This window comes from Spermophilus citellus, assembly GCF_964194105.1.
Source record: "Spermophilus citellus genome assembly, chromosome: 9".
Classification (NCBI taxonomy): domain Eukaryota; kingdom Metazoa; phylum Chordata; class Mammalia; order Rodentia; family Sciuridae; genus Spermophilus; species Spermophilus citellus.
Window position 1 is genome coordinate 96,962,487 of NC_138191.1, and position 19,021 is coordinate 96,981,507.

At 35.4% G+C, this 19,021-nt stretch overlaps 1 protein-coding gene across 19 annotated transcripts in view; it reads left to right on the forward strand.

Annotated features, from left to right (window-relative positions):
- Positions 1 to 19,021, forward strand: part of IFT25 (intraflagellar transport 25) — a 62,955-nt gene that overhangs the window by 12,378 nt on the left and 31,556 nt on the right. For 9 of the 19 annotated variants that reach the window (XM_081306401.1, XM_081306399.1, XM_081306396.1 and 6 more), the window contains 5 exons: positions 6,577 to 6,683; positions 7,497 to 7,550; positions 8,429 to 8,497; positions 11,935 to 11,978; positions 13,578 to 13,725. In XM_081306401.1, the coding sequence (XP_081162527.1) occupies positions 6,577 to 6,683; positions 7,497 to 7,550; positions 8,429 to 8,497; positions 11,935 to 11,978; positions 13,578 to 13,691 (388 nt within the window). In that variant the 3' untranslated portion in view covers positions 13,692 to 13,725. The other 10 variants (XR_014023544.1, XR_014023543.1, XM_081306387.1 and 7 more) reach the window with 10 other exon arrangements.

The window sequence follows — 19,021 nt, forward strand, 5'->3', positions numbered from 1 at the left end:
AAGCTAGCCTCCGCAATAGCTAGATGCCGAGCAACTCAGTGATACCCCATCTCTAAATAAAATACAGAATAGGGTTGGGGATGATGTGGCTCAGTGATTGAGTGCCCGCCCCAAATTCAATCCCCGGTACCAAAAGAAAAAAAGATTATTATTATATTATGTAGCAGATAATATTTTAGGATCTGTCAAGTTTATATTAAGGAATGACTAAGGACCTAATTTTTTTTTAGATTAGACAAAAACTGTTAGTACAGAAAAACATGGAATATAGGTAGTTACTGTCCTGCAGACTGAATGGAGTACGTCATTGACTATAATTCATATGCAATTCTAGCACATATAATTAGACTTTATATATTAGATGTTAAAAAAATTTCTGTTCACAAATTGGTATACCTAAATGCAAGTAATCATAGAATTATTTAGGGAAAACATACTATAAATTTACCCCTACTCAACAGTGAAGAATGTTTATGGCCCTGCTCCAAACTTTCAGTTTCTTCAAAAATAAGAGTTAAAGAAAATGATTATGTTTCTATTTCCCATTGACCCTACGTTTGTCCTTTATATTTAAAATGTCAGTGAAAAAGTAGAAAAAATTCTACCCTAGAAAAAAGAAAAAAATGAGGAGAACTGATTCACTTTACATAGTGTTGGAATATACTAGATTTAGAATTAAAATTCTTGTCGAATTGAACTGTATGTTTTACCTTAGACAAAGATTATATGTAATGTTTTAAGCCCAGTTGTGCTAGGTCAGTAAGATAAGATCAGAGAGACCAAGGAATATACTTGGAGGTGGGACATGAGATATAAAGTTCATTGAAAAATGCTTACAGGGAAGGTCCAGTAGCAATGATTGACAGATAACTTTGCCTGAGAATCCAGAGGTGACAGGCTGGACAGGTACACCTCTGCTTCACTCGGTACCTCTGGTGCCTTGCCTGAGAACAGTGCCTCCATCTGTCATGATATTTTGTCAGGAGGTGGCAAATGAGCACTTCCCTTTAGACAGTGCTCTGATCCATACCAGTTACTGTAGGGAGAACAATTTTATAAATTAAGCTATAGAAACATTGACAATCATTAAATTGTTTAGTTTGTTCCTTGTATGCTCATCATCCCAAGGAGCAGCTATCCTGACATGTGTGCAAGAAAGCAACTTTCCATACATAATACTAACTTGCCCTAATTCCAAGCATATAACAGAGAAAGCCAGTGTCCTTCATGATAATATTTATCTGGACATTCCAGCCCAGATTGCTGTCATTGTTCCCTTAACTTGGCTAAGTTCTTGGGAAAAGAAAAGGGCATTCAGAGATCTGGTGTTTTACTCTCCCTCTTTTTTTTTAAGGATGACATATATTTCAGCCTTTGGGCCTCCATTTCCAGTCTAAAAAATAGAGATAACACCACCTTTTCTGCCTTCCTCAGAGTTATTAAAACAACAACAACAAAAAAATCACATGAGATAATAGATGTGAAACAGTTGTTAGCAGTCAATCCTTATTCAACAGAAAACTATTGTCAGGCAGTGGCCCACGCGTGCCTGTAATCTCAGTGGCTCAGGAGGCTGAGGAGGGAGGATCGCGAGTTCAAAGCCAGCCTTGGCAAAAGTGAGGTGCTAGGCAACTCAGTGAAACCCTGTCTCTAAATAAAATACCAAAAAAAGAGGGGTGAGGTTGTGGCTCAGCAGTTGAGTGCTTGCCTCACATGAGTGAGGCACACATACAAATAAATAAACAAAACAAAGTTATTTGTTCATCTACAACTAAAAAATTTTTTTAAAAAAAAAGCAGGGTGGGGCGTGTGTGGAGCAGGGGCTGGAGATGTGGCTCAGTGGTTGAATGCCCCTGGGTTCAATACATGGTGCTGGGAAAAGAAAGAGAAAAAGAAAACTACTACTTTGACAATTTCCTTATACCTAATTATGAGGATGCAATTATGTCATTTTAAAGTCCAAGTGCATCTATATAGTAATATGTAGAATTATTATATTGGTCATGTTTATTGAAAGCACTGAAGGAAAAGCTAGGACAATTAAATTCACTAAATTATTTAAATTGATAAAATTTTAAACCATATAGTTATAAGTAAAAAGGAAATTGTAAATTATTAAATATAGAATTTAAAAATCAGAATTATTAGATAGGAGACCTAACCCTTTTTTTGTAATAACTTTATTGACATATACCAGGCATGGTGGCGCACGTCTGTAATCCCTGGGAGCCTGAGGCAGGAGGATCACAAGTTTAAAGCCAGCCTCAGCAACTTAGCAAAACCCTAAATAACTTATGAGATCCTGCCTCTAAATAAAATATAAAAAAGGGCTGGGGATGAGGCTCAGTGGTTAAGCACCCCTGGGTTCAATCCCTGGTATCCCCTCAAAAAAATACCCTTTATTTATATATTCATATGCTGTATAATTCACCCATTTAGAGTCTACAATTTAGTATTTCCCACATATTCAGAGTTATGCAACCATTTCCACGATCCATGTTAGAACATTTCATCACCCCCAGAAGAAACCTTGCATTCATTAGCAGTTACCCTGTATTTATCCATCCCCACCAGCCCTAGGTAACCATTATTAATATACCTTATTTCTGTAGATGTTACTGATTCAGACTTTTCATGTAAATGGAATCATACATATATGCCTTTTGACTAGCTTCTTTCACTTTTCATGTTTTCAGGCTTCATCCATGTCGTAGCATATCTCAGAACAATTTCTTTTTATTGTCAAATAATATTCAATTGCATGGATAAAGCAGATTTTATTTATCCATTTGTCAGTGATAGATATCTGGATTAGTTCTAATTTTGCATTGAATTTACCTAAATTTTATTTTAAAACATCATTTTATAAATCTTGGTTCAATCCCTGGTACCTGTCCCTCCTCCCAAAAAATCTACTTAAAATAGCGTTTAAAACATAAAATATTAGAATAAATTTAATAAGACACACAAGACCTTCACAATGAAGTTTATAAGATATTGTTGACAAAACTTTTAATATAATAAAGAGCTAAATAAATTAAAATATATACTATGTGCATAATTAGAAAACTTAATATTGTTAAAATGCCAGCTTTTTTCTAAATTAATGTAGAGTCTGTACAATCCAAATTAAAAATCTCGGTATATTTTTACATAGACACTAACAAATTTTTTTCTGAAACATATCTGGAAATACAAAGACCTGGACTAGTCAAAATCATCTTGAAAAAGAAGAAAGTTAAAGCACTTACTTACTTTATCTGATTTCAGGACATAGAATAACCAATTCACAATAATCAAAGCAGTGTAATGTATTTATAATATTAGACCAGTGAAATAGAATAGAGAGCCCAAAACAGACCCACAGCATCAGGTCATATTAGGTTATATTTTTGACAAAATATATTTTATTTTGGAGAAAGACACTATAAGTTCCAATAAGAAAAAGAAAGCCTTTTTAACAAATGGTACTGGAGCAACAGAGTAAACATAGATAAAAATAAACTGTGACCCTTATCCTATACTGAGCACAAAAATTAATTCAGGATGGATCATGGACCTCATAAGAAAGAACTTTGCGACATTGCAGTAGACAAATATTTCTTTTGGGAAGGGGATGACACAAAAATTACTAAGCTTAAAATAAAAAAATGGGACTGGTCATGTAACTCAGTGGTAGAGAGCTTGCTCAGCATGCATGAGAAACTGGGTTTGTTCCCTAGCACCACATGTAAATACAAAAGAAAAAAAATTTTTAAAGATGAAGGAAAGAAAGAAAAAAAGTAACAAAACTGGACTTTGTCAGTAATGAAATTTCTGCTTATTGAAAGCCATGATTAAGAAGATGAAAAGGCAAGCCATTGCATGCCTGTGATTCCAGCAACTCGGCAGGCTGAGGAAGGAGGATCACAAGTTCAAAGCCAGTCTCTGCAACTCAACAAGGTCCTAAGCTACTTAGCAAGACCCTGTCTCAAAATAAAAAATAAAAAGGGCTAGGGATGTGGCTCAATGATTTAGTACCCCTGGAATCAAACCCTTGGTACCAAAAAGAAAAAAAACAACAAGGCAAATCATGGACTGGGAGAAAATATTCATTTGGAAAAAAAAAATTTATATATATATATACACACACACACACACACATATATATATATATATATATATACCAAAGGACTGCTACAGGTATATAATAAAAATACAAACAACTTCATAGAAATATGACAAAATAATTTAAGAGACACTTAACAAAAGAAAATAGATGAGCAACTAACATGCATGAAAAAAGTGCTTAGCATTATAGTTATCAGGAAAATGCAAATTAAAACAATAGGAGACCATTTCACATTTACTAGAATGGTTAAATTATTATTATTTTTTTCTTTTTTCTTGTTTTTTATTGGTTGTTCAAAACATTACAAAGCTCTTGACATATTTCATACATTTGATTCAAGTGGGTTATGAACTCCCATTTTTACCCCGTATACAGATTACAGAATCACATTGGTTACACATCCACGTTTTTACATATTGCCATACTAGTGACTGTTGTATAGAATGGTTAAATTAAAAAGACTGATAACAGCAAATGTTGACAAAGGGTGTGGAGCAAGTAGAACTCTCTTAACATTGCTGGTAAGAGTATATAATAGTGCAACCACTTTGGAAATTTGAAAGTTTTTATAAAGTTAAATATAACTCTACCTTATCATCCTACAAAGCCACTCTTAGTAATGACTTTGTCTACAAAGACACTTGTGTAAGAATGTTTATAGTAGCTTTATTTATTATAACATTAAAAAACTGGAAGCAATCCAAATATCAAACAAAAGAATGAACAAGTCAAGTGTGGTAGTACATGCCTGTAATCCCAGCTATTAGGTAACTGAGTAAGGAGGATTGCAAGTTCAGGCTAGCCTGAGCAATTTAGTGTGATCCTGTCTCAATTTTTTGTCATCACAGTGACTTGGGTGGCTGAGACAGGAGGATCAAAAGTTCAAGATCAGCCTTGGCATGAGAATTCATACCCCATTTGAATCAAATGTATGATATGTCAAGATCATTGTATTGTCTCGAGCAACTAATAAAAAATAAAAATTTTTAAAAAAAGAAAAGAAAAAAATCAGTCTTGGCAACTTAGTGAAACCTGGCTTATAAATAAATAAATAAATGTAACTCAGCTGTGGCAACTTAGTGAGACCTGGCTTATAAATAAATAGATAGATAGATAGATAAAGGACTAGAGATGTAACTCAGTGTAAAACTCCTGGGTTCAGTTGCCAGTAATGCAAAATAAGTAGTAGGCAAATAATAAAATAGGACTGTATGTAGCTCAGTGATAGAGTATCCTTGGATTCAATCCCCAGTAGTTAAAAAAAAAAAAAAAGCACACATACATATATATATGAATATGTATGTATATATACACACATATGTATGTGTTTATATGTGTGTATGTATATATACATGTGTGTATATACATACATACATTGCAGCATAGGTCATGGTGATAAAAGTCAAAGTAATAATTGAGGGATTGTCTGGAAGGAAAGTTTCTGGAGTCATGAGAATGTTCTATATCTTGATGGGGGTATTGGTTATCCTGGGATCAGTTACATAAGCATATACATTTATCAAAACTCATTAAATGGCCTGGGGATGTAATTCATGTAGAGTACTTGCCTAGCATATGCAAGGCCCTGGGTTTGATCTCCAGCATCATAAAAAGCAAAAAACAAAAACTTATGAAGTTATAAGGTAAATTTCATTGTATGTAAATTTTGCCTCCATAAAATAAAAAGGCTTACATTGTTGAAATTATTACTTCTGTCGTCAGTACCACATATACTATTTCAAACACACATCTGTACAACTTAAAACTGCATATTTAATTTTTTTTTTCAGCAAACACATACTGTGGTTTAACTATTTAACAGTTGCTAGGGATATGAAGATGAGTAGTGGGAAGTGTTTGGGTTCAAAGAGCTCATCATCTTGCAGGAGCCATAAAAACATAAGAGATAAGTGTCAGTGCAGAAATGGGTTGCTGAGTGTCAGGGAGGTGCAAAGAAAGGAGGAAGTGATTCCAATTTGTTGGGGTTAGAGAGATTGGGCCCAAAAGTGAATAAACTTTTGCAAGGGAAGAAAGACTTTTTGGGTAAAGAGAATCTCAGGAACTGCTATGTGGAAGCAAGAGCCTGCATGATGTGTTTGCAGAATTTTAAGTGGCCCAGTGTGACTACAGTGATTGATGGTGATGTAGTGATGGAGGATAATGTCCTTTAATTATGAAACCAGACTGTACAGTCTTAAATGTCACACTAAGGAGTTTAAATTTATAGGCAGTGAGGGACTACTGAAGGCTTTTAGACAGGAGTGACATCAGTTCTATTCCTGTGTTTTAGAAGAGAATATCTGGTGGTAGCAAAGAATTATTAAACTTGGGGAGAAATTAGAGGCAGAATTAACAGAAATGGATTGTCATAATCCCATAGTCATTTTTATAATACTTATCATGAGAACTTTATGATTTAACTTTTATATTTAGCTATTTTTCTTTTTCTTTCAAATTAACGACAGGAATCCAGAAACATTTTGGACCACCACAGGAATGTTTCCCCAGGAGTTCATTATATGTTTTCACAAACATGTAAAGGTTGAAAAACTTATAATCCAAAGTTACTTAGGTAAGCAAATCATACATTAATTTTCACCATCCTTTAATTTTTCTATAAGCAGAGGACATATATGTAAACTTTTGGCAAAACCCTAGTTTTTCTTCACAGCGTGGAATCCAGTTTTATTGCTGGTATGGGAGGGTAGGGATTCTGGGTTAACTGTCTTCAGCACAACTAACCTCTTGAAACTGCAAATTTGAAACCCTTCCAAAGCACATAATAATTTCCATGCAATTTACGACATGAAAGTCTTTGGCAAAAGACCCTATTATGAACATAAGAAGCTGACTTGCCAGAATGCTAGTTTCCATGACATCTTTTTTCCCTAGATTCATTCATCCTGGAGTTCTCTATCAAATTCTTGCTGAAAATTCAATAACCCTGATTTTTCACATTGAATGGTGTTGATTCTTCTATTAATAATGTTATTTTCTGGGAATTTAGGAACAGAATCTCCCATTGAAACATTCTTCTAATCCTGTGTGTTTATTTAGGGATAGAGTATATCAGACAAAATCATGGCAGGAAACAAAACACATCCCAGATGTTTCAAATGAAGAGGTTTTATTGACAGGTCCACTTATGAAAGTATGTCTTGGGCTAAGGGAATAAACAAGGGATGATGAGGCCCTCAGAAACTAGCTACAGCAGGAGGCCATTATTTCCCTGGGACAAGGCAAGGAGATAATGTTATCTCACCCCAATGAGAGCCAGATCCTGCCCAGCAGGAGCTGTGATCATGAAGGGACTTGACTGTTGTCCAACACCTGACACCAAAGCAGAGAGGAAGTGGAGAGAGAATAAGAATCTTACTTCTTACAGCCCTCTGTCCACTCCTGGTGCCTCCACTGGCCAACTCCACTCAGAAGCCAATGGGTAAGTCCAGGAGACTAGTCCACAGGGGTCAGCCATTCAAGGCACAGGACAAGACAGAGAAGAGGAGGAATGGATCTAGAGCGACAGAGACTAGGTGAAGACAGGGAAGGGAACACAGTGCAGAAGGAAGATGCATGGCTCAGTCTCTCCTCTGCCATTAATTGCATAGGCTTTGGAGTCAGACAGTCCTTGAGGTTGAATTTCACTTCTGCTCCTTACTTGTTCTTTCTCATTAAACACCTTACCTTGCTTCCCTAAGCTTACATCCTCATCAGTAGAATAGATTAGTAATACTTTTCTCTTAAGACTGTAGTCACAAGACAATAAAAAAATGCCTGTACTCATAATAGGTTCTTCATAAATGTTTATGACCAAGACCACCAATGTTTTCATCAATATATAAAAAAAATTGTGAATGATGATCAAATTCAAAACAGCTCCACTAGCTTTATGTTTTACAGTTATAAACATTATAAGATCACCATTACACAGCCCAGTTCTGTGGCACTGAGGTGCACGCCTGTATGCCAGAGACTCAGGGAAGGCAGGGGACTGAAGCAGGAGTAGCAAAGTTCAAGGACAGCCTCAGAAACGGTTTCAAGATAAAAAAGAAAAAGGTTTAGAGATATGGCTCAGTAGTAGAGTAGCCTTGGGTTCAATCCCCAGTACTATTTAAAAAAAAAAAAAAGGAAAGACCACATTTTACCATGGGGATATATAGAAAAACAGAATGGATAACTTCCAGAACATGGTATTTCTGATCCCAATACTCTAGTTCTACCAATGCATGTCAGTCTCTGGCAGAGGGAAAAAGAAATACAGAGAAAACAACATAGAGTCAGAAAGGTAATTAACATTTTGTTTACTTACAATGTCAGTGCGGACCTTGAAGATTGAAAAGACCAAATCTAAAGAGCCTGTCGATTTTGAGCGATGGATTGAAAGGGGTATGTGCTTATTTACCAGCATTGTTCTGAACACTAGAGAGTAGATAATTGTCCTCTGATTCTACTTTTCCACTCCAGCTGCATTTTGGTGAATAATAGGTGACCATAATGATTGTTTTATTTATTTTTTATGGGATTATGGGTCATTTCTATTTTCATTTTTATTTTTTTCCATATGACTTTGTTGATTCTTGTACACAATTAAGACTGAAAAACCTGGCTTGTTATATAACAATGAATTTTTCTGAATTTCAGAATCCTTATCAGAAAAAAGAGAGATGATATCAATCATTTAAAGGCTTTTGTGAACTAGTAGTTGGCAATAAATATCATCAACAAAATTGGTAGCCTTCAATTAAACAAAAACATTGCCTTCATGTGCTATCTCTTTTCCTTTCCCAAATACCATGAGAATAATAATAAAGGAATAAAATGAAGCAACTTTACAAGAACAACAACAAAGAAAATTAAACAAAACTCAGGAAACTAAAGCAAGTGTAAGATGTATATTTTAATAGAGGAGAAAGCAAGTAACTTTTTTTATTTTTAAGAGAGAGAATTTTTTAATATTTATTTTTTAGTTTTTCGGCAGACACAACATCTTTGTTTCTGTATGTGGTGCTGAGGATTGAACCTGGGCCGCACATATGCCAGGCGATCGCGCTACCGCTTGAGCCACATCCCCAGCCCAACAAGCAAGTAACTTCTTTAGCTAAACAGATGAAGTAGTAGCCTTAGTGCCTGCCAAGGAAAGTAACAACAAGAAGCAACATAGATCAGGAGACAGGAGAATTACCTTCAATGTCAGCCTCAGCAATAGTGTAGTACTGACTCTAAATAAAACACAAAATAGGGCTGGGGATGTGGCTCAGTGGTTGAATGTCCCTGAGTTCAATCCCCACTATCAAAAAAAAAAAAAAAAAAAAAAAAAAAGCAGCAGCAACATAAATGCCCAGAAGGTCTAGAACTTGAAGGCAATAGTATGAATGAGACATGGGCCAGAAAACAAGACTGATTAGTTGCCACCCTCGAGAGATGACTAGGAGCATTGAATGTTGAGGTTCAGGACTCAGGCGAGCAGGTGTAATAGAGTGTGACATGGGGTTGAACACACCATTGGTGGAAGCCTGCATATTGACAGTGTGGGACTCCAGTCTTCTTCCTGTGCTTTGCTATTAATAATAGCAACCAAGAATGTGCCCCCAACTTAGAGATTGAAGGATCAGTCTTTGGAGAAACTGAGGGGCCCCCATAAAAAGGTCTGTGGATACTGACAAAGGTTAGCTTGTCCCCGTTGTTCTTTTTTTTTTTTTTTTTTTGAATTTTAATATTTAGTTTTCGGCGGACACAACATCTTTTGTTTGTATGTGGTGCTGAGGATCGAACCCGGGCCGCATGCATGCCAGGCGAGCGCGCTACCCCTTGAGCCACATCCCCAGCCCCCCTGTTGTTCTTTTTGAAGTGTACCAGTCAGAAAATGCACACAGTTTTCAAATGATTTAGTCAAATGTAACAAAAGACAGTCAAAGATTACTAGCCAGTATTGTCTCAAAATAAATATTAAAAAAAGTGGTAAAGCACACCTGGATTCAATCTCTGGTACTAAAAAAAAAGAGGGAGAAAGAGATGGATAATCACGTATTTAGAGGTGGAATGTCATGATATCTTAGGCTAACTTTAAAATAATATAACAAAAATAATTTAGGGATGGGACTGTGGCTCAGTGGTAGAGTGCTTACCTCACATGTGTGAGGCACTGGATTTGATCCCCGGCACCACATAAAAATAAATAAATAAAGATATTGCGGGGGCGGGGGGGGGGGCTGGAGTTTTGGCTCAGTGGTAGAGTACTTGCCTGACGTGTGAGACCCTGGGTTCTATCCTCAGCACCGCATATAAATACATAAACAATAAAAGATCCATTTAAAACTTAAAAATAAAAATTAAAAAAAATTATTATGTTCATCTACAACTAAAAAAATTTTTTTAAATTAAGTCAATAATGCTGAAATGTTAGTAATTATAAAATCTAGATAGTGGGTATATATGGCAAATATTATTTTCTCTCTTCATTTCGTTTTGAGATTTTCCAGTTTTTCATAACTGAAAAAAAAGGAGCTAAGCAAATAAGGGGTTATCAGGGGCTGGGGTTGCAGCTCAGCGGTAGAGCACTTGCCTACCACGTGCGAGACCCTGGGTTCAATCTTCAGCACCACATAAAAATAAATAAATAAAACAAAGATACTGTGTCCAACTCGACTAAAAAATAAATACTTTTTAAAAAAGAAGGGGTTGTCATTAATTTTTAATGGAGATGTATAAGAAAGAAAATGTGATCATAATGTATTATCTCGGTACTCAGTAACATATGGATATAATAATATAACTATCAAATATTGATTTCAAAACTGAGGGGATGGGAGGAGGTAGAAGTTGCAGCAGTAAGAAGAAAGGATTCTTGGTTTAAGAAACCTAAATTTTCACTGACTATAATGTAAAGTCAATTAAAAAAATTGATATAAAAAAAATTGATAAAGAAAGGGAATATAATCATAATCCAGGAAGAACAAGCTTAAAGAGTTGAAAACATTACTGCTAGGGAGTATGATTGGAAGAGAATGAGGGCAAATGGAGGGGGGTGATTTATAGTTTTTCATCAAGAAGCAGAAGTCACACATAATTTTTCTTCCTAGAGACTGCCCTTATACTGTGTGTCTTTTAAAATTACGTATATTAATTTTTTTGATAGAAATAAAATTAATGCCAGTAGATATTACTATATCAATTAAGTTGTCAATGTTTCAAAAAAATGTTTGATGTGATTAACTCATGATCAAATAAATAATCTATCCTATTATACAAGTAAAGGTTTTTTTATACTTGAATACCAGAAAAGATCACTTCACCAGCCTCATAATTCTACATCATAGTGAGAATTTACTCTGCGCAACGAAGCTCTAGTTGTTATCCCTGAGTGTAATGAAATAATTCTTGTCAGGAGACATTTTCACATTTTATCTGGTCCTTGCTTTACATTCCTTTATAATAAATTTACATTTGTGTTATCTTTTGCTTATACTCCCTAGAGATATTTTATAGATCATATAGTTTTTTAAACTTTTATATCAAACGTCTCTGTTTTTATATCAGATTTCAACACCCAAGCACAGACAATTCCTTTAAATTCAATTTTAACTTATGGTTTACAGGATAATCATATTTTTAATATGTTTTTTAGATGTTGATGAACCTTTATTTTATTCGTTTTGTGTGATGCTGAGAAACAAACCCAGTGCCTCACACATGGTAGGCAAGTGTTCTATCAATGAACCACAACCCCAGCCCAAGATAATCATATTTTGTTGAACATAAATTTCAGGAGTTATCCTTATATATATTTTGAACCTTAACTCATTTCTGTTAAATTTATTTTTTAGATTTTGTACACACAGAGGGTCAGCTTCAAAATGAAGAAATTTTGGTAAGTGAATATACTTTGTTTAGATAAATATCATCTTTAGTAAGCACAATGTTTTTAATTTTTAAATCTATCTCCCTAGTCCTAGAATTAATAAATATCCTTATGGTATTATAGGTTCTGTACCTCATCAACCAATAGAGAGGTTATTCTCAACAGTATTATAAGCTAAATATATTATAAGGAAGGGTGAAAGCAAGGATAAAGCAGAATTTTTTTTTGTTTTATTCTGATCATTTATTTATTTGGAAGTATTTGATAGTTCTACTTGGCTTTCTTTCATGTGATTCTGTAGGCCATTTAGAACAGGAATCAAAAAAAGGTTGAGATGTCAAAACTGGATGTTAATTTAAGCATGAAAGGACAAGAGAGATTCAGATAAAAGGAACTGGAGCATAGGATCAGCAACAAATAAGCCAAAGAGAGATGAAGTGGAAAGAGAACCAGTATTTTTCAACAACATTCCACTGGGCTTTGCTTGTCAAGTGGAATGAATGCCCTTTGATGAGGGAACTGCTGCCTCGTCAGGAGTTCCTGTGTTCCTGCTAGGTTTTCAGGCCTTGGTTTAGACAAACACAAAAGTAAAACAACCGAATGTGTATTTTTTTAGGTGGTAGTATTTGTTTAACTAAGGCTTCTTTAAATAAGGTTTCTCTAAAGGTACCTTATCCATTAAGTTTATGTCTTCATATCTTGCTAGGAGCTGCTATGAAATTAAGATTCTGTGGGAAGTTTTTGAATACATTAGTCTCTTTCTCCCACCAAAATTGGCCTGATAATTAGGAAGGTGGAGGAGAGGACGACAAAAATGATTATTTTTGCTGAATTTTACCTTCCTGTTCTCCCTCTTTACCTAGTGGGTTAAGATTAGTGAGCCCTTGCTGTCTTGGTAGTTTGTTTCTGGATTCATTGTAGATTAGGGCAGGATTATAGAAAGTAGTAAGGGAGGATTAGAGGCTGGAAATTACCCATAATTTTATTACTCTGTCAAAAGAGATTTACTACACTTATTTTCTTCTAGTTGTTGACCATATGCATCACAGTTATAATAATATTGTACAATTTTGTTTTACCTTTTTAACTTAATGTTATTTCACAAGCTTCATAATTTCAATTTTAAGATAACATTTGCTACTTCCATTCATTTAAACTAATTTTCTTTTTTCTCCTGCTGTCATTACAAGTAATATACAGGAGACATTTTATACATGTTCTTGCTACCATGACCTTCACCTTTTTGATTATTTTCTAAGATTAAATTTCATGGAATGGAATTACTAGGTATAAGGTTTCAAACATTTTTATAGCTTTTTACATATTTGCCAAAGTGCTTTCCAGAAAATCTATTCAAATATAAAAGTATAGTTATGCTATAGGGTAGTATATTCTGAGGCATCATTAACCAAGGGAAATCTCTTTTCATGAAGACTACTTTCAAAACTGCTACACCCCAGAACAACAGTTATATGTGGCTGGGTTACCTTCTGAATATTATATCTTGCATATTGTTATGTATTTAGAATATCACTCTTGCATCATACCCTTTCTTCTGCTGTTTGTTAACAATTACTAAAAGTATCCATATTGATTTTTCCTCTACAGGTTCATGATGGCTACTGTACTTACTTGAGATTCATAATTACAAAAGCCTTTGATCATTTTATATCTGTGCATTGTGTTTCTGCAGAGGGACTAGTAGTCTCAAATCATTCTTAGTAATTATAATAAAATACTCTTGCATGATTTTTAACAGTGTATTTATTTAAACATGAAATTGTCATTAGTAGACTTTATTAAAAGATGTGTATCAGTCTGCTTAAGTTTTTATATTTTTTCAATATTTTGGGCAAAGACATTCTGGTTTCGTTAATCAGCAGTGCTGACCGCCATGGAGGATATGAGGAAGCCTTGGTTTCAATATATAGCTTAATCAAGGAAATGACTATACATGAAAATTTAACTGATAATACAATATGTCCCCACAGCATCTAATATAATACCTATCAGATCTCAATGCATTAATTTTTTAATTTATTGATTGATGCAAAGAGCTGAGCAATATAGATAGTAAACAATATAAGAGTTTAAAGAAAAAAAGTTATTTATGGGAAAGTTTGATTGAGGCCATGGGACCTGAACTAGACCCTGTAAAATGAGTTGTAATTTTGGTTTTCAGTTTTTGAAATTTTGTTCTGATTTGAAAACCTTACAAAAGAGTTAGGAAGCATAACCATATTTCCCGATTATTCACATTATTTTATATTTTTTGATATTTTGAGGAAACAAGGAAGAAAGAAGGACACACTGGTAAAAGACTTCTCTGGGTATATCTTTGTGTGTGTGTGTGTTGCTGGGGATCAAACCCAGGGCCTCATGCATGGCAGGCAAAAGCTCTATCACTGGGTTACACCCTCAGCCCCATGAATATATTAGTAGTTTTGACTTGAAACATAAATAACTTATATAGCCAAAAATTAAATTAAAAAGCAGTTTCAAAATAAAAGCAAACAGGAATGCATGAACCTAACTTTATTACAAGTTGGTAAAATAAACATACAGGAAAAGATGATTATTTTAAGTGATAGTATTTTGTCTGTGTAGTCTGCATTAGTTTTTTAGTGCTACTATAACAAAGTACCACAAACTTGGTGATTTTAAACCAAAGAAACTTATTTTCTCATAATTCTGAAGTCTAGAAGTCCAAAATCAAGGTGTTGACAGGGTTAGTTGCTACTAGGTGTTATAAGGGAGGCTCTGTTCCATGACTTTTCTTAGTCTCTGGTGTTGCCGGCAACCCTTGGCATATGGCACCATAGTGCCAGTCTTTACCTTCAGTGTCACATGGCATTCTATGTATCTTCACATGTTTTTTCCTCTGGATGACTGTTTCCATGTGTCTTGTCTTATCACCACACCAGTCATATTGAGTCATATTAAGGGCCCACCACACCCCAGTATGACCTCAGCTTTATTGTCTACATCTATAGTGACCTCATTTTCAAGTAAGATCATGTTCACAGGTTCCAGGTATTAAAACTTCAAATATGTTTTGGGGGGACACAGTTCAACTCACAAAGCAGTGCATTTGTTAATGCTTAATTTTACTGATCAATTTGGTTGGGCTATGCTGACCAGATATTTGTCCAACATTATTCTGGACGTTGTTGTGAAGGTGTTTTTTATATAAGATAAACATTTAAATTGGTGGACTTTGAATAAAGCAGGTCACTTTTCTCCATAATGTGGCAGCCTTGTCAAATCATTTAAAAGCCTTAACAGAATAAAGACTGACTTCCCCTGGCTAAGAAGGAATTCTTCCAGATATGACCTTCAGAACTGAACTGCATGCAGCATTGGTTCTTCCCTGGGTCTCCAGATGGTAAGTCTCCCCTGCAGATTTTGGATTTGCTGGCTTCCAAGAGCCAAAGCCTTAAAATTCTCTCTATATATACGCATCCAGGCTGGCTCAGGTGATATTCCTAAAAGCTGAGACTACGAGCATTAATTTTTTATTTTTAATTTTAGTTGTAGATGGACACAATATTTTATTTTTTATTTTTTGTGGTGCTGAGAATGAAACGCAGTACTTCACATGTGCAAGGCAGGCCTGAGCTACAACCCCAGTCCTTTCAGGCATTTTTTTTTTTAATTTTTTCTTTCTTTATTTTTAGTTATACATGACAACAGAATGAATTTTGACATATAATACATACATGGAATGTACATACACCAATCATATTGTCAATTCTATTCTGCTGCCCTTTCAGGCATTTTTTGATAAAAACAAATAGAACTACAAAAAGATCTTAGATTTCATTTCATTATTGGTAGTAATATTATACTTTGAAACTATTTTAATATTCTGTAAGTTATAGGATAGTGCAAATTAGTTATTATATTAATGTGGTTAAGAATCAAAATTATATTTTTTAAGTAAAGAAATACAAGTATAAAATCAAATAAATTGAGTAAATTCCTCTATGGTTTAATTTTAATTGAAATAGCAGCATAAACTCCCCCCACCTTTTTTAAAGAATACATATTTCTTTTTTTTTTTAAGAGAGAGAGAGAATTTTAATATTTATTTATTTTTTTTAGTTTTCGGCGGACACAACATCTTTGTTTGTATGTGGTGCTGAGGATCGAACCCCGGCCGCACGCATGCCAGGCGAGCACGCTACTGCTTGAGCCACATCCCCAGCCCAAGAATACATATTTCTTTTATTCCTTTTTTTTTTTTTTGTGTGTGTGTGTGTGTGTGTGTGGGAGGGGGAGGTACTAGGGATTGAACCCAGGGCCTCACATATGCCAGTCAAGCTACATTTCCCAGGCTGGCCTTGCACTTGGAATCCTCTTGTCTTAGCCTCTTAAGTAGTTGGGATTATAGGAGTGCACCACTGTGCCCTGCTAGGAATACATATTTCTTAAGTCTGTCTACTAAAGTCTGTTATTGTCTAGAGGCAATGGCATTCAAATAGCATTGATCACACCAACTACCCAGATTGTGATCTCAAAATACCTTTCCCATTAATTAGATCCAAGGCTCTTTGGAGGAATGGCTAGCTTGTGGAGAAATACACAAAATGAGCTTGGGAAATTTCATTATGCCTTAAAGTAACAACTAATGGATCATGTCAAAAGGCTACAGGAACCAAGTGGACACGGTAGTGCATGCCTGTAATCTCAGTTAGTTAGAAGGCCAAAGCAGGAGGATTGCAAGTTCAAGGCCAGCCTTTGCAACTTTATTTTGAGACCTTGTCTCAAAAACTAAACAAGAGGGATGTAGCTCATTGGTAGAATGCCCCTGGGTTCTATTCCCAATACTGCCTCCCCCAAAAAAATAAAAATAAAAAAAGATACAGAAGCCAACATGTGAGCCAAAACTGGAGTGGTTTGGATAGAAAAAAAAGAGCATCTTCAGTTTATTGAAACCATATCTAATATTTTTAAAAAATCAATTCATATTGATATGAGAACAAAAAATAAATAAATGAACAAAACTAAACCCTCATTGAGCTCCATGAGCAGTAACTAGGGCACAAATTTTTCCTTTGAAACTTAAAATTCAAAAGAAAGAATTAGGAATTTATCTTGTACAAAGTATATTTAAGGGTTATTAATTATCACTAGTAGATAAGAGAAAGTTATTTGCAGAAGAAATCCTGCTAATTAGTGTGGATGGTATAATAGAATTAGAAAATCATTAACTTGGTTGCCATTAATTGTTGGTATAGGCAATAATAATCAGTAGATGAAACCTTATTTGAAAAGTTTATGGAGAACTTTACAATGCAGGGATCAGGTTGGATCTACTGATCTACTAAAAATGGATTAACTAGTATATTAGTTAGCTTGTGTTCTGATATCAACCACCCTCAAATTTTTTGACTTAAAAGGAACAATTTCATTTGCTCACAGTTCTGTGGATCTACTGGCAGATTTTCTTGTTTGTGCTGCTTGACTGATCTGTGTGGTCATCTGGCAACTCAGGAAGTCTAGATAATGCAGGTTGGTTGGTCTAGGTGGACTTATCTGTGACTGTTCATTTCTTGCTCTAAGTAGTTTCTCACCTTCCAGTAATCTAGCCCAGGTCTCTTCAGATGATGTCTCAGTATTCTAAGAAGTAGCAAGAGGGGAAGGTCCCAAGGTACACATACTTTTTTTTGGTACCAGGGATTGAACTCAGGGGCACTTAATCACTGAGCCATATCCCCAGCCCTATTTTGTGTTTTATTTAGAGACAGGGTCTCACTGAGTTGCTTAGCACCTTGCTTTTTGCTGAGGTTGGCCTTGAACTCAGGATCCTCCTGCCTCAACCTCCAAGCATGCACCACCATGCTTGGCAGTACACATACGTTTTGAATCTCTGACTGCATCAGATTTACTCTTGTTCTGATTTCCAAATCATGTCACATGATCAAAGCCAGTGTCAAAGTGAGAGATCTACCCAAGGGCATGAATTCAAGGAGGGGCTCTGGAGAAAGGGCCTGTTACTGCTGCAATCTGTTTCAACACTGCGTGTCTTCTGCTGTGATGCTGTGTGAAGCACACAGACCAACCTACGATGTTCTCTTGTCAAATCAAGGAAAATGACACCACAAGGGAGCAAATAGACTAGTAGATGTTAGTGCAGCTCACTGAAATGTTCATATCTGTAATTTCCATGCACATGGTTAAGATATACTTCCTGGATTTCTTTTTATGATCAGTTCTGGCCAATGAGATAAAGAATAATTGACTACCAGTCTGAGCATTTAATTGCCTAAATGAGACTCTTTAGAGCTCTTTTCTTCTGCTACTAAGATAACCAGCAATGTTTTGCACTGTAATTACTTCATTAGTCTGGTTCTGGGTGTGAGACTGATGATTAAATGGTAGCAGAACTCCCCCTCAATCTAAGATGGATATATAGGAGTGAGAAATAGTTTCATTGTTTTAAGCCAATGAGATGCTGGAGTTTCTGGGTCCCACAGTGTAACCTAGCTTATCCTATGATATACAAGCTAATCTATACTGTAGCTTATCCTACAGGACAATCCATCTGGTTTCTTCCAACAAGTTGCTGGCATGAAAAATGTTCATTGAGGAAGGGGCTCCACTCTGGCTTCCTAAGACCTAAGAGCTCCCTATAACCACATGCTAGACATGGGTCTTTTTTTTTTTTTTTTTTTTTTTTTTTTGTTATAGATGGACACAAGGGCTGGGGATGTGGCTCAAGCGGTAGCGCGCTCGTCTGGCATGCGCGCGGCCCGGGTTCGATCCTCAGCACCACATACCAACAAAGATGTTGTGTCTGCCGAGAACTAGAAATAAATATTGAAAATTCTCCCTCTCTCTCTCTTCTCTCTCTCTCTCTCTCTCTCTCTCTCTCTCTCTCTCTCTCTCTCTCTCTCTCTCTCCTCTCTCACTCTCTCTTTAAAAAAAAAAAAATAGATGGACACAATACCTTTATTTTATCTATTTATTTTTATGTGGTTTTGAGGATCAAACCCCATACGTGGATCTTTTGAATGATGATTTGAACAAACCAACTGAGAAAAGACATT